This window comes from Sitodiplosis mosellana, unplaced genomic scaffold (assembly GCF_009176505.1).
Source record: "Sitodiplosis mosellana isolate CC-2019 unplaced genomic scaffold, AAFC_SMos_1.0 Smas_scaffold_11, whole genome shotgun sequence".
Classification (NCBI taxonomy): Eukaryota; Metazoa; Arthropoda; class Insecta; order Diptera; family Cecidomyiidae; genus Sitodiplosis; species Sitodiplosis mosellana.
In genome coordinates, this window is record NW_022595253.1 from 3683061 (window position 1) to 3695597 (window position 12537).

A 12537-nucleotide genomic window follows, 5' to 3' on the forward strand; every position below is an offset into this window, starting at 1 on the left:
GCAATTGAACGTTCCGAACAAAGTGTTCGGAATGTGTTGTAGAATACCGGCACAGACGAATGTTTCATATAAATACGTATAACCACGTATAATTGCCGTATATTTTGTGCATATTTCATATATAAATATTAAATTCTATACGCCATATATTTTAACCATTTCGCATATAAATTTGTATTGGCGAATAGAGATAAAAGCCCCTACACTATAGCCAACTGAATAAAAGAAAATAGTTGTATATTCATCATAATTGTTCTGAAGGCGTGATACAATCAATCAAAATAGTTAAGAGAATGAATTGTGAAATATGTGAAAATACAGGGATTGGAATTACTCCACTATAAAAAGTTATATTTTTATGTATTAGAAAAATCACAACCAATTATTCTATGAAAACAATATTGCAAATAAACATTATTAAAAATATTCGAAATCGATTTTTTCAATTTATTTGAGAAAAAAAACTTTGATGTGATCGGACTGATTACATATCAAGCAGCTAAGAACATTAAAACTGAGTCCACTGCGAACAAAATCTCTTTCTTAACAGCAATTTGTACACGAGCAAGTAAGTGTGATAGTTAGTGAGAGGGACAAAGTTTGATAGCAAACAATTTGATTATATCGGTTTGAATGTTCTTTGTAAACAGAAACAAAACATTCACTTGTGCGCTCCCGTGGTGACCTTGAGATTATCATTTGTCAATCCGTATTTATTACGTGATTTATTTAATTTTTATTTATGCTTAGCAAATTGATGATTCATGGTATAAATTCCATTCGTTAATCACTTGATACAACGAAAATCCATATAAGACTCTCTACATGCATTTGAAATAGAAAAATGTCTGGAACGTTTCACTGTACGTCAAAACAAGAAAAAAGAATAAAATTTCACGTTGATAAGGAAATGTAGGAAAAAACGCTATTGGAAATTGATTGAATCAAACTACGATTGTTGTTGAGTTTGTTTGTCCATTGAATGGTTTTTATTTGGAAATTAACAAATGGTCTATAGTTTTATTTTTTTGCAGTAAAATTGTAAATGCAGTGAGTGATACAAATATACAAATGTCTGGAAATCATTGAAAGAATTTCCTAACGTTCATGTTTATTCTCTTCGGCTTGTTGAAATTGGTAAACAGCTTTATAAAGAATGTAATTGTCCTATTTTATAAGTTTAAGTCGTCTCATTTTCTATTTATCACGCGTTCTTGTTTTCTTTTTGGTTTTTGGTTTTTCATGTAGTACTATTTGTTTCCATTCTTCTTGTATTAAAATATTATAAAAATCTGTTCAACACACAAAACACAATTGACAAAGAATTCAATTCTGATCAAAGTTACATCTTGATTCGTCTCAGTACAACGATTCGGTGATCAATTTTCAATAGCAATACAATGGGCGCGCATTCAGTGCATTTGTTTGAGTTGTTCGTATGTTATGAAGAATATTATGTTCCACGGGCCCATTCTCACCCACGTTGGAATAAAGCCTTTATACAGCGCTGGAAATCCTTCATTGCGCACCGTTTGGATGCCACAATCTATACTCCCTTTGTACAATCGTAAAGCCGCTTGATTTTGTGCCGATGATTGATTTGTAATTAATTTTCTCTGGTTCATCAGACGCGTCTGTGTATAGAAAACAACATCATGAATTAGAGTTATTTCAGAAGCGATAAATACGAATTATGTAAATAATCTTTAATTACCCTAATTACATCGATCGGCGTCGAAGCGACCGCACTACCAAAACTAGCTATAAAACTGGATCTAAAACGAAGCGCGAAATATGAAAATTAGCAGCATTTTTAAAAATCGTCGGTTAAACGACGTTTGCCTTACATGAAATGATTTGCGACATGATCTCCGAATGTTTCGAGCAAATGCAATTTACAGAAGTCGTACACGGGTAATTCGACGGCAGCAATTACAGCAGCTAAAATTAGATACAAATTAATTAGCTTGATGTTGATGATATAGTACTTAATTTGCACTCTTTCCTCAATACCTCGTTGAGCTGTTGGCCCGAGACCCTGAAAAATTGCCAAAGTGAACGAATTGTTATTTTATTTTTTATTTTTTTGTTCTTTCTTGAAAAAAGTTCAATTAACAAGGAAATGGAAAAAGACTCATGCAAACAATGCAAATTAAAATTGCATTTGAAAAAGTCAAATTATTTTTAATTGTATTGAAAAGAAGAGAAAAAAGGTCAAAATGAAAGACAAAAATATCCCATTTCGATACATACTCGCCATAAACCTGAGATTCCTTCATGGTGATAAATTTCCCGGAAGCAACCAATCAATCCAACTTTGTCCGTACCGCGTCCATGCACTTGCATTCGAACTTTTAGTACATCGGTGGGTGTAGCAATTGCACTGCTTATTGCACCAGCTGAATGATAGAAATGAAAATATAGAAAAAAAGGTATGATTTCATATCTAATTTTAATATGTGACATCATTCGCCTGTCTGGATGCGATTTAAATGTAAAATTACCTATGACTGCACACAAAACATTGCACCAAACACGTTCGTTGCCATGCTTATCGATTAACCAGCCTTTTTCTGTGACTAATTTCTTAAGCGTATAATAAGTACCGAATTTTATGGTTCCATAAGTTGCTTGCCGAAGTACTGCAGGCCATAAACTAATAAAATTGAAAAATGGATAAATCGCAATCGATGATTAGTTTTATCGTTATTATTTGTCTGGTTACCAGACTCTGATAAGAGTATGGTAAAATGGTATCGATCTGATCAAATCAAAAATCGATTGTAAGAAGACATTTGAAAAATGTGAGAAGATAAGATACATTACCCTGAATACAAAGCCTTAACACCTTCTTGACGTCTGATTTGTACGAAACAATCTGTCATACCATTGTATCGCAATTTGGTGTGTTCATGTTTTTGTCCTTGAATTTGCAGCCGAGTCTGTTAAAAATAAGAAAAAAAAAAATAAATTGATTAAATTTCCGCGACAAGAGTAGCATTGACACCGAACAAAAAAAAAGAGAATCACACGAAGAAAAAAAAAGTGACAAAACAATAGAACAGCTGTGAATAAACTCACTTTAGTCGTATCAATCGGAAATGTTCCTGCAACAGAGGCGAAAGAAAACAGAAAAATAATCAGTTGATAACACCTCGTAAAAAAACCACAACCGATACATTGGCAAACAACAAACAATTGAGGTTATGTAATTTTGCTTATTCTAATTGGTCTAATCTATATGTGTATGTGGAACAGAGAAAGAATGAGAAACAGTACGAAAGAATTCCAATTTACCGAATTCTGCGGTGATTGACGCCACTCCTGCAAATGTAAAACAACAACATGTCAATGAAAAGGTGCTTTATTTTTCATTATGCACAAACAAGGTGCTTTATTTTTTATGCATTGATTCTGCTTGGAAAGTCATTTATCACAATTTACCTCCGTAAACAAACGGCCGCCAATCTCTCTCGCCCATTCCTCACACACGATTGAATGCCAGCCACGATATTGCAAAATGCTACCACTTTTTTTCACTGAAATTGATGCGACAATTTCTTTTGCGAGCTCACACTTTGAGTATTCTATTTTTTCCCAACGTATAGATGCTTCTTCGTTGTTTTTTTCTCAGTCGTTTAGGAAAATCAAGGGAAGATTACACGTTTATTTCTGCCTTTTTTCGCTTATTTATATTGAAATAACTGTCACATAAATTTACACACACTGCTACACCGATTTCGTCACGCATATTGAGTGGTACGGACGATACTGATTCGAAACGAAAAAGAAAATAGCAGTGCTAAAACCGTGCATGCGGTATAGAATGATATGACACACTCACACAGAACCAAGAGTGTTTTTTTCTTGCTGTCTAGCCCGTGTAATCGGTGTATCACCTCAACTTGATTGCTCGATTGTCAGCATACTGTAGAAGTGTCAAAGACCAAAATCGCACATTTTCGCCAATGTTGAATGGTTTCACTTGTGAATGTCATGTTCAATGTTTACTTGCAATGTGTGAACATCGCGCTGTCCTCCTCTTTTTCCTCATCTCAATCCGTATCACTGTGAATGTTTGGAAAAAAACCTTTCAACGTTCTTGGATTTGTTCCAGTGTTTTCGATGTGTGTGATGAACATTTTTTTTTATTTGTGTTCATATCTTCGGTTATTAATTTACTTCAATTTTCAATTTTGTCAACTCTCCCATGAAATAAAATGATTTTAACGAAAATCTATTTTTCGTTGCTTATTTCATCGTGTACGTCGCACGATTAACAAAAGCAGCAAAACACTTCTTGAAACAGCAACAACGGATGAGTTTGTCAAAAACAATTTCAATGTGACACAAAATGTCAAACGCCAATCGAATGTGTGTTTTTCTCCGGTTAACCAAACACTTTGTGTGAAATGATTTTGGGAAGTTTTCCGCAATTAAATCATGGAGCTCGTCGAATTTGTGCGCGACTCAAGTCAGGTTACACAAAAATTAAAGACGTGAACAATAGCCATGTTGGGAATACCATTGAAGTCAGAGGCTGGGTGAATAATTTCCGAAAGCAAAGTAAATTCGTATTCCTGGACCTGAAGGATGGATCATCAAATGAGCATTTACAAGTGTTGGTTGATCGTGAAACTCACCGACAAAACCCAGGACTGACTTATGGAGCGGCAGTATCGATCATCGGGCAAATCGGAACAGCACCACGGGGCCACCTTGAGCTACGAGCTGAGAAACTTCGCCTGAATGGAACTTGTGCCATTGAAGATAAAATCTATCCATTTGTTCGTAAGCAAAACCATTCGCTCGATTACATCAGACAGGTTTTTAATTGAGATCTTGAATGAATGGTTGAATGAAATATAAACTTTTTTATTTTTATTAATTGAATAGCATTTGCATTTGCGAGCACACAACAGCCAATTTCAAGCCTTTTTCCGTGCACGACATTTTGCCAGTCTGGCATTTCATCGGCATTTCAACGACAATGGATTTGTTTACATTCATACACCAATATTGACATCAAACTCATGCGAAGGAGCTGGTGAATTGCTATCGGTGGTGCCACACAACGATGAGCTATTGCAAAATATGCAAAGTGAAACGGCAACAAAACCAAAAGACGAAATTTATTTCGATCGGAAAACTTTTCTAACGCTGTCCGGTCAAATGCATTTGGAAGCGATGTGCTTTCGATTAGGCTCGGTCTACAATTTTGGCCCAGTATTTCGTGCAGAGAATTGCAATTCATCGATTCACATGAGCGAATTTTATATGATTGAAGCCGAAGAGAGTTTTGTAGAGAGTGTTGGAGACATCACCAAGCGAATAGAATCAACGATCAAAAGTGTAACGAAATGTTTGCTGGATGACAATGCCAAAGAGGTAGATGAAGCTTACAAAGCCACTTTTACCGAAGAAAAGGAAGCCCAAAGTGAGGAGGATCGTTTTAAATGGTTAAAAACCCCATTCGCAACTGTAACTTACGCTGAAGCTGCTGAGATTTTACAACAAAAATATAAATTCAATGCAAAAGATGGCCTATCGAAAAGTGACGAGCTAACATTGGTAAAACACTTCCAAAAGCCAGTGTTTGTAGTCAATTGGCCACGAGAGTTGAAACCATTCTACATGCGCACCTGCAAACATGACTCAAAATTAGTTGAAGCTATCGATTTTCTAATGCCGAGCGTCGGTGAATTGGCTGGTGGAAGTGTTCGTGAAGATAGCTACGAAGTACTTGAACCATCCGTTCCACACGATCTGAAATGGTACTTGGATCTTCGAAAATATGGTGGATGCACCACTGGTGGATTTGGCATCGGTTTCGATCGATATTTACAAGTGTTACTCGGCATTAGCAATATTAAGGATACAATTCCATTTCCACGATGGCCACATCATTGTCAAATGTAGATAAGTTGTTGTTGATAGTTTTGCTTACGAAAGACACGCAATAAAACGAGTGGATTTAATAATTTGGAAAACCCCATGAATGGGATAGCATTTATTTTAATTCTATTGAAATATTTTGATTCTTGAAATTATTCTCTTTTGATATATTTTTTTCCAAATTTTCTCTCCGAAATATTTCATTTGACATAAAATGTTCGTTCTTCGAATAGTGCGCCACCGAGCCTAACCTCACATTTCGTGGTTCAATAGACAAACTGTAAAAGGCGCGTAATTTCCTCTGTTTGCATCGAATAGAAACGTAGTTAGCGTCGCAACTGTCAAAACTATTTCGAAAACAATAATATTTCGTTTGGCATTTGTTTTGGTTGCATCTTGTCGAAATTCTAAATTCTAAATTCATAGTAAAAATTAATTGATTTCGTTTGAAAAAAATTCTGAAATTGAAAAATGGATAAACGAAAGACGGTTATACATTGGTTCAGAAAGGGATTGCGGATACATGATAATCCTGGATTGATTGCAGCAATTGAGGCAGTACAAAAGAACAAAGACCATGTACTGCGTCCAATTTACATACTTGATCCAGAATGGACTCAATTTTGGCGCATGAGTGCAAACAAATGGCGATTTTTGCAACAGTCACTGGTGCAACTCGATGAAAATCTCAAAACGTTGAACACACGGTAAATTTGCGTGATTTTTTTTTTTGTTCTTTCATTCAAATATAAATATTTTTAATTTATTTTCTTTTATATACTGATGTTACGAAGATTGTATGTGATTCGTGGAACACCAAAGAATGAGATGCCCAGAATATTCAAAGAGTGGAATGTAACACTCATGACATTTGAATCGGAAATCGAGTCGTTCAATCAGCGTCGTGATGCATTGGTCAAGATACACGCAGGTCAGCACAATGTAAAACTTGACGAATTCCACTCGCACACGGTGTACAATCCACATTTGGTGCTGCAAAGTAATAACAACCAGGTGCCAATGCGGTACCAATCATTCATTTCACTCGTTGAGCACAAAAAAGTTGCGCCAGCGCTCGAAATCACCAGTAAGCACAAGTTGAAAAAGGAACACCAAGCGCCGAAAGACTCAAAGGAAGAAGCAAAGGCGTCATGCTACGATTTGCCCGAGTTAAGTGAGTTACCATTGAATGAAACCGAATTAGGTCCAAATAAGTTTCCCGGTGGCGAAAAGGAAGGCCTCGATCGAATGGAAAAAATGTTAAGTAGAAAAAAGTGGATTTGGGAATTTGAAAAGCCTAACACGGCACCAAATTCAATTGAACCTAGCACGACGGTTCTTAGTCCGTACATTACATTCGGATGCCTTAGCTCACGATTGTTTTATCACAAATTGAAAGCAGTATTGAGCAAGGCATCGAAATATAGTAAGCCGCCCGTAAGCTTGATGGGTCAACTGATGTGGAGGGAGTTTTACTATACGGCCGCAGCAGCCGAGCCAAACTTTGACAAAATGGTCGGGAATCGAATTTGCAGACAAATTCCATGGCAATACGATGCAGATCTGCTGGATGCATGGGCTCATGGTAGAACAGGTTATCCATTCATCGATGCCATCATGCGGCAGCTACGCCAAGAGGGTTGGATTCATCATTTGGCTCGTCACGCAGTCGCTTGCTTCTTGACACGGTATGTTTTCGGATTGTTCGAAGATTTTTACAGATGGAATTAATTTTTTTATTCAACATTTTTCAATTCGTTTCAAATTTCAGAGGTGATTTATATGTGTCATGGGAGCATGGACAACACGTATTTGAAGAGCTGTTACTGGATGCCGATTGGGCATTGAACGCCGGCAACTGGATGTGGCTGTCAGCTTCAGCATTCTTCTATCAGTATTTCCGTGTTTATTCGCCAGTTGCATTCGGAAAGAAAACCGATCCGTATGGTAACTACATTCGAAAGTATTGTCCAGAATTGAAAGATTATCCGAGTCATTTGATTTATGAGCCGTGGAAAGCATCAGCGGGTGAACAACGTCGCTACAAATGTGAAATCGGAAAAGACTATCCGAATCGCATTGTCGTTCACGAAATGGTGCAAGATTTCAATAAAGGACGCATGAAACGTGCTTACGAAGTACACAACGGACAACGTGAGGAAGGCGAACCATCGCCAAAAGTGTTTATCAAAGAAGAAAGACACCGACCATTCATAAAAGTTGAGCCCAAAGAAGAGCCCGCCGATAATGATGAAGATCCAGAGAACGTCTGCTAATTTTTTTTTCTCTAATCTAAACACAGAAATCAAAATATAAAGTTATACTCATAAAAACCATATTTTTTCATTCAAAATCAGCCGATTCATTAAGCATTTAAATAAATCGTCAGTTTAACCAAACGAACTGTTGACAAGTTTTGACGTTGACAGTGACGTTTTGTGTATGCATCATTTTTATATTGTGGAAATTTTTCGTTCAAAATAAACGCAAATTTGTTGTCTCTTCACATAAAAAAAGGCTTTCTTTCTTTCAAGTAATAAAAATACAGGAAAAATGACTGATCCGGGGACTGAAACTGAAGCGTCAACATCGAATGGTAAACATTGATATTTGTTGTGAGAAAAAAATAGAGAAGACTGAGTAGTTTCTTTGTTGTTCTTTTTGTTATCGAATAGAGCGTAAATACGTCGTACCGGTGCGATCCGTCAAAAGTGTAAATGATATGGCACTTTGGGAGAAGTCGACCGCATATTATGATATCATTGGCTTCATAAATGCAATCAGTCAAGCAATACAAGGAAAGAAACTCACCATAAAAGTGGACCCATCGCCAATTACTGATAATCTGTTGCAGATCTTTGATGAATTGAATAAAATGGTGGACGAAACACCGCCGCTGGAACAGCCACAGCGATTTGGCAATAGAGCGTACCGTGATTGGTTCGAAAAGATGAAAACTGAATCGCCGAAATTGCTGAAGAAAGCATTGCCAGCCGAATTCCATCCAGCGCTCATTGAAGTCAGTGCATACTTTGTTGAGTCATTTGGCAATGCCACGCGAATCGACTATGGAACCGGCCATGAATTGGCCTTCATCATGTTTTTGTGTGCACTGTATAAAATTCATGCGTTGAGTGAAAGCGACAATTTATACACTGGATTGAAAATATTCAACGCATATTTGGTGTTTGTGCGTCGTTTGCAAATTTGTTATCGCATGGAACCGGCCGGTAGTCATGGTGTTTGGAGCCTGGATGACTATCAATACGTGCCATTCATTTGGGGCAGCGCTCAATTAGCTGTGAACGCACCATTCGAACCACATCACTTCCTTGAGCCTGATGTCATCGATCGGTACAAAAATGAATACTACTTCATCGGGTGTATCGATTACATTCTACAGGTTTGTGATGGACCACGAGTTGCATTGATTTCGATTATGGATATTTTTTGATTTCTTGAATAGGTGAAGACGGGCAGCTTTGCCGAACACTCCAATCAACTGTGGAGCATCAGCAGCGTTGATTCGTGGGTTAAAATTAATTCCGGTTTGGTTAAAAAGTATCAAAAAGAGGTAAATCTTCAAAAGAGGTAAAAAAGAGGTTTTACATGGAAACTTTCCAATTTTTTCCGTTGTGGAACATTTTTCTGGGGATTGTACAACTTCCATCTAATTTGTATTGACTATGAGATTGTTGTTGTTGTCATATTGACTCAATTGAATTGAATTGTTGTATTTTTTGATCTTAAACAACTCTTTTGCCCATTGCAGTTGCTCGCCAAATTCCCTATGATTCAACACGTGCTGTTTGGTTCGATACTGGAGTTTAAGAAAATTGCTCCTGGCACCATTCTTCCGACGGCTCGCTTGGGAATGCTACCACCTCGCCGTGCACCCGGTCAACATCTGACTCCATCAGCCCCGCAACCAACAACTGCGCCACCAGCACCATAAGCTTATGATGCATTGATTATAAGCAATTTCCTTTTCGTAGATTCTCCCATTTGTGTCGATACACATTGATTTCGATCATTTTTTTTAAATAGAAAAAACCGTTCGACTCATTTACGCCTCATTTATTGTTATTAAATTTAAATACATAATAGCTTTTGACAGAAAAAAACTACAGTTGGCTTCATTTTTTGAAATTCATTTTTTTGGTGGTTGCCATGCTTCGATTTTCGGTTTGACCGTTGAGTATGCCGCATATTGGTCTGAAAGTAATGAAAATGAAATGAGTTACAAACATGAATCAAATTTGAAATTATGATTGATTCAAAGTTTAAATTAAAAACCTGGTGTGCCAGATAGATTTTCAGAGTGATCCGACATCCATTTGTACTGTGGCCGATGTGGGTCTTCAGTTGGAATTCGGTCAGTCTATCAAAATGCAATAATATTAGTCGAATTATTTGTCGAAACAAATTAGTCAAAATGTTCATTACAACTGCGATGTGCTGATACAGATAAACTTACTTTGTAGTGCATCCAACCGAACCATTCAGCTGGAATTTGGGAACCATCGTAGTTCATATGGATGTGTGGTGCATATTCCACCCAACGATTGCGACCATAGAAATAGTAATTGTTTTCATAGTATTTATTACCGTATTTATCGGTGCCGACAAGTTTACCAATTTTCAAGTCGTCAAACCTGGAAATAGAAAACAATTCGATTTTTGTAGTTTATTGACGATTTACCGAGAAATATTACATAATCACAACACATCACCCGAAGGATGCTTCATTGTATGGCCAAAGCTTACCTATACAACTTGAAAAAACTATTTCGAAGACCACCATTGAAACTAATAATCTCCCAGGCTTTGGCGAGTTTATCCAAACCAAGATATTGCGGTAACTTCGACATTTTGCAGCAATAAAAATTGCCACAGCTCACAACAATGCAGATGGAATTGCGAGCAAATTTTTCTTCTTTTCCACTACAGTGAATTTTGTTTTGACATTTCTACTGTCATGAGAGTGTCAAACGCCAACACGATGTGAGAACGTTGACAGGTTTTTAGATGATGTAAACGCACCCATTTGTGATAACATGTAATAATATGTTTGAAATATTTTGCAAGCAAACAAACAACTATGAATCATATTGGCTTAATATCCATTTTTATGCAATTTTCTTTTGTTTAAATTTCATCCAATAAAAATGGCATTCTAAAAATGACGCATTAATTTTATTCAATCACAGCTGAGCTTCCAGATGTGCACTTGCAATTTGGTTTATGTTTTATGAGGCGACGTTTGGTCCACGTCTCGCACTCGAAAAATAAACAGTTAGCAAAAAAGAGACAGCATCCATTTGTAAACAATACATGTATTATAATCCTATAATGAACTAATTTTCGACACACAATCGCTCAACACCGGCTAAATGAGTTGCAACAATGACAATTGTTTGAGGTTATTCGTGTGAAGCGCTTGCACCCGATCGGAAATCAATTTCTTCGTTTTTTTGATATTGAAACAATAGTCTTTTTTCGTTCGATTAAATTTTTCAAATTGTTTATTATTCAAAGGCTTCAGTATGGCAAATTGGATCACAAAATTATACGAACAATTGTTGCATTCGTTGGATGACGTTTTGGATGTAAAGAAAATATTTGCATATCATTTGCAAATTTGTTGGAGATATTTTTTAATTTTTCATATATATATTCTTTTGGATTTTAGATTGCTGACATGGATATGGCAATGCAAACAATGTCGGTATTCGAACAAATTCAACTGACAAAGGAAGAATTGGAATCGACGAAAATTTGTGAATACATGAAAGATTTGTATGTCGAAACAACGAATCAATATCTAAAATATCGCTTGGAAATTGTGCTTCACCAATGGCGTGACATTCTACGGAATGCTCCAATGAAGCAGCCTAAGTCACGTCGTGTCGTGTCCAGTTCGGTGTTTGAAGCTGTTATCATGGATGACGATCGATTTTTCGAAACAACAAGTGTTCCAGAGCTATTGCATCGCTTGCTGAAATCGTTCGACAAAAATTACAAGGTAAACAAATGACAAAAAAAAAAATTGTTTGTCCAAACATTGCCGTTTACATATTGTTTTTCCCTTTCTATCAAACATAAACATCAGAAAGCATCGTTGATGAACATCAAAAATTTTTCTTTTCTGATTACGTCAATGCTTGACTAAAACCAATTTCGTGTGTTTTTTTATCAGGTGACTGATATGGCAACAGTTTTGAATACAATCGATACATTCGAAAAGATCGACATCCCGGTATCACAACTGGCTACGACGCGTTTGGTAACTTATATTCGTCGTTTGCGTCGCAAAACCACCAACAAATACCTATCGAATCGGCTGCGAAAACTGCTCAAAAAATGGCGTGACTCATTGGCACGAAACGAGAAGAATGTTAAAATGGCAATCAAATGAAAAGTTCAGAAAACGAAAACGAAAATGTAAAAGAAACATCTTTTTGTGATGCTACTAAAATATCACTGATAATTATCAGTATTATTAGTTATAACTAATAGTGTTCGAATCGATAGCAAATAATTTTTTTCGGTGATCACATGCAAGGGCTAAATATAATAATGAATTGCATATAGGAAATTTAATTGTTTAAATTTAATCAAATAAAAATGGTATTTTAAAAA

General features: G+C 36.4%; 6 protein-coding genes across 6 annotated transcripts; 4 read left to right on the plus strand and 2 right to left on the minus strand.

Annotated features, from left to right (window-relative positions):
- Positions 1 to 961: 961 nt before the first annotated feature.
- LOC129567518 (mitochondrial uncoupling protein Bmcp) lies at positions 962 to 4273 on the minus strand. Its single transcript, XM_055444490.1, has 10 exons — positions 3445 to 4273; positions 3298 to 3324; positions 3082 to 3107; positions 2827 to 2942; positions 2505 to 2656; positions 2254 to 2399; positions 2014 to 2038; positions 1848 to 1941; positions 1715 to 1775; positions 962 to 1634 (listed from the first exon to the last, which is right to left on the minus strand). The coding sequence occupies exons 1-10, from the start codon at positions 3479 to 3481 to the stop codon at positions 1413 to 1415; spliced, it is 906 nt and encodes a 301-aa protein (XP_055300465.1). The 5' UTR covers positions 3482 to 4273; the 3' UTR covers positions 962 to 1412.
- Positions 4274 to 4351: 78 nt separating this feature from the next.
- On the plus strand, positions 4352 to 5990 carry LOC129567516 (probable asparagine--tRNA ligase, mitochondrial). The gene is made up of 2 exons (XM_055444488.1): positions 4352 to 4826; positions 4897 to 5990. The coding sequence occupies exons 1-2, from the start codon at positions 4413 to 4415 to the stop codon at positions 5917 to 5919; spliced, it is 1437 nt and encodes a 478-aa protein (XP_055300463.1). The 5' UTR covers positions 4352 to 4412; the 3' UTR covers positions 5920 to 5990.
- Positions 5991 to 6123: 133 nt separating this feature from the next.
- LOC129567515 (cryptochrome-2) lies at positions 6124 to 8228 on the plus strand. Its single transcript, XM_055444487.1, has 3 exons — positions 6124 to 6602; positions 6690 to 7583; positions 7667 to 8228. The coding sequence occupies exons 1-3, from the start codon at positions 6367 to 6369 to the stop codon at positions 8169 to 8171; spliced, it is 1635 nt and encodes a 544-aa protein (XP_055300462.1). The 5' UTR covers positions 6124 to 6366; the 3' UTR covers positions 8172 to 8228.
- Positions 8229 to 8318: 90 nt separating this feature from the next.
- On the plus strand, positions 8319 to 10020 carry LOC129567517 (serine/threonine-protein phosphatase 2A activator). The gene is made up of 4 exons (XM_055444489.1): positions 8319 to 8491; positions 8571 to 9298; positions 9362 to 9469; positions 9668 to 10020. Exons 1-4 carry the CDS (start codon positions 8449 to 8451, stop codon positions 9848 to 9850), a joined length of 1062 nt encoding a protein of 353 aa, XP_055300464.1. The 5' UTR covers positions 8319 to 8448; the 3' UTR covers positions 9851 to 10020.
- LOC129567519 (probable NADH dehydrogenase [ubiquinone] 1 alpha subcomplex subunit 12) lies at positions 9958 to 10856 on the minus strand. The gene is made up of 4 exons (XM_055444491.1): positions 10663 to 10856; positions 10373 to 10550; positions 10192 to 10276; positions 9958 to 10110 (listed from the first exon to the last, which is right to left on the minus strand). Exons 1-4 carry the CDS (start codon positions 10764 to 10766, stop codon positions 10046 to 10048), a joined length of 432 nt encoding a protein of 143 aa, XP_055300466.1. The 5' UTR covers positions 10767 to 10856; the 3' UTR covers positions 9958 to 10045.
- A 390-nt stretch (positions 10857 to 11246) lies between these two features.
- On the plus strand, positions 11247 to 12537 carry LOC129567520 (uncharacterized). The gene is made up of 3 exons (XM_055444492.1): positions 11247 to 11504; positions 11588 to 11920; positions 12095 to 12537. Exons 1-3 carry the CDS (start codon positions 11442 to 11444, stop codon positions 12311 to 12313), a joined length of 615 nt encoding a protein of 204 aa, XP_055300467.1. The 5' UTR covers positions 11247 to 11441; the 3' UTR covers positions 12314 to 12537.

What these genes read in the sequence shown, in the direction of transcription:
- LOC129567520 (XM_055444492.1), top strand. Translation starts at nt 11,442, where the DNA reads ATGGCAAATTGGATCACAAAATTATACGAACAATTGTTGCATTCGTTG. An exon ending in CGTTGGATGACGTTTTGGAT is followed by an intron (nt 11,505 to 11,587) that starts GTAAAGAAAATA and finishes TTTGGATTTTAG; the next exon opens with ATTGCTGACATGGATATGGC. An exon ending in CGTTCGACAAAAATTACAAG is followed by an intron (nt 11,921 to 12,094) that starts GTAAACAAATGA and finishes TTTTTTTATCAG; the next exon opens with GTGACTGATATGGCAACAGT.
- LOC129567517 (XM_055444489.1), top strand. Translation starts at nt 8,449, where the DNA reads ATGACTGATCCGGGGACTGAAACTGAAGCGTCAACATCGAATG. An exon ending in TGAAGCGTCAACATCGAATG is followed by an intron (nt 8,492 to 8,570) that starts GTAAACATTGAT and finishes GTTATCGAATAG; the next exon opens with AGCGTAAATACGTCGTACCG. An exon ending in GTATCGATTACATTCTACAG is followed by an intron (nt 9,299 to 9,361) that starts GTTTGTGATGGA and finishes TTTCTTGAATAG; the next exon opens with GTGAAGACGGGCAGCTTTGC.
- LOC129567519 (XM_055444491.1), bottom strand. Translation starts at nt 10,766, where the DNA reads ATGTCGAAGTTACCGCAATATCTTGGTTTGGATAAACTCGCCAAAGCC. An exon ending in TCGGTTGGATGCACTACAAA is followed by an intron (nt 10,277 to 10,372) that starts GTAAGTTTATCT and finishes GCATTTTGATAG; the next exon opens with ACTGACCGAATTCCAACTGA. An exon ending in AAATCTATCTGGCACACCAG is followed by an intron (nt 10,111 to 10,191) that starts GTTTTTAATTTA and finishes CATTACTTTCAG; the next exon opens with ACCAATATGCGGCATACTCA.
- LOC129567518 (XM_055444490.1), bottom strand. Translation starts at nt 3,481, where the DNA reads ATGGGCGAGAGAGATTGGCGGCCGTTTGTTTACGGAG. An exon ending in GTCAATCACCGCAGAATTCG is followed by an intron (nt 3,108 to 3,297) that starts GTAAATTGGAAT and finishes CCTCTGTTGCAG; the next exon opens with GAACATTTCCGATTGATACG. An exon ending in TGTTTTGTGTGCAGTCATAG is followed by an intron (nt 2,400 to 2,504) that starts GTAATTTTACAT and finishes TCTATCATTCAG; the next exon opens with CTGGTGCAATAAGCAGTGCA.
- LOC129567516 (XM_055444488.1), top strand. Translation starts at nt 4,413, where the DNA reads ATGATTTTGGGAAGTTTTCCGCAATTAAATCATGGAGCTCGTCGAATT. An exon ending in CGCTCGATTACATCAGACAG is followed by an intron (nt 4,827 to 4,896) that starts GTTTTTAATTGA and finishes TTAATTGAATAG; the next exon opens with CATTTGCATTTGCGAGCACA.
- LOC129567515 (XM_055444487.1), top strand. Translation starts at nt 6,367, where the DNA reads ATGGATAAACGAAAGACGGTTATACATTGGTTCAGAAAGGGATTGCGG. An exon ending in CTCAAAACGTTGAACACACG is followed by an intron (nt 6,603 to 6,689) that starts GTAAATTTGCGT and finishes GATGTTACGAAG; the next exon opens with ATTGTATGTGATTCGTGGAA. An exon ending in GTCGCTTGCTTCTTGACACG is followed by an intron (nt 7,584 to 7,666) that starts GTATGTTTTCGG and finishes TTCAAATTTCAG; the next exon opens with AGGTGATTTATATGTGTCAT.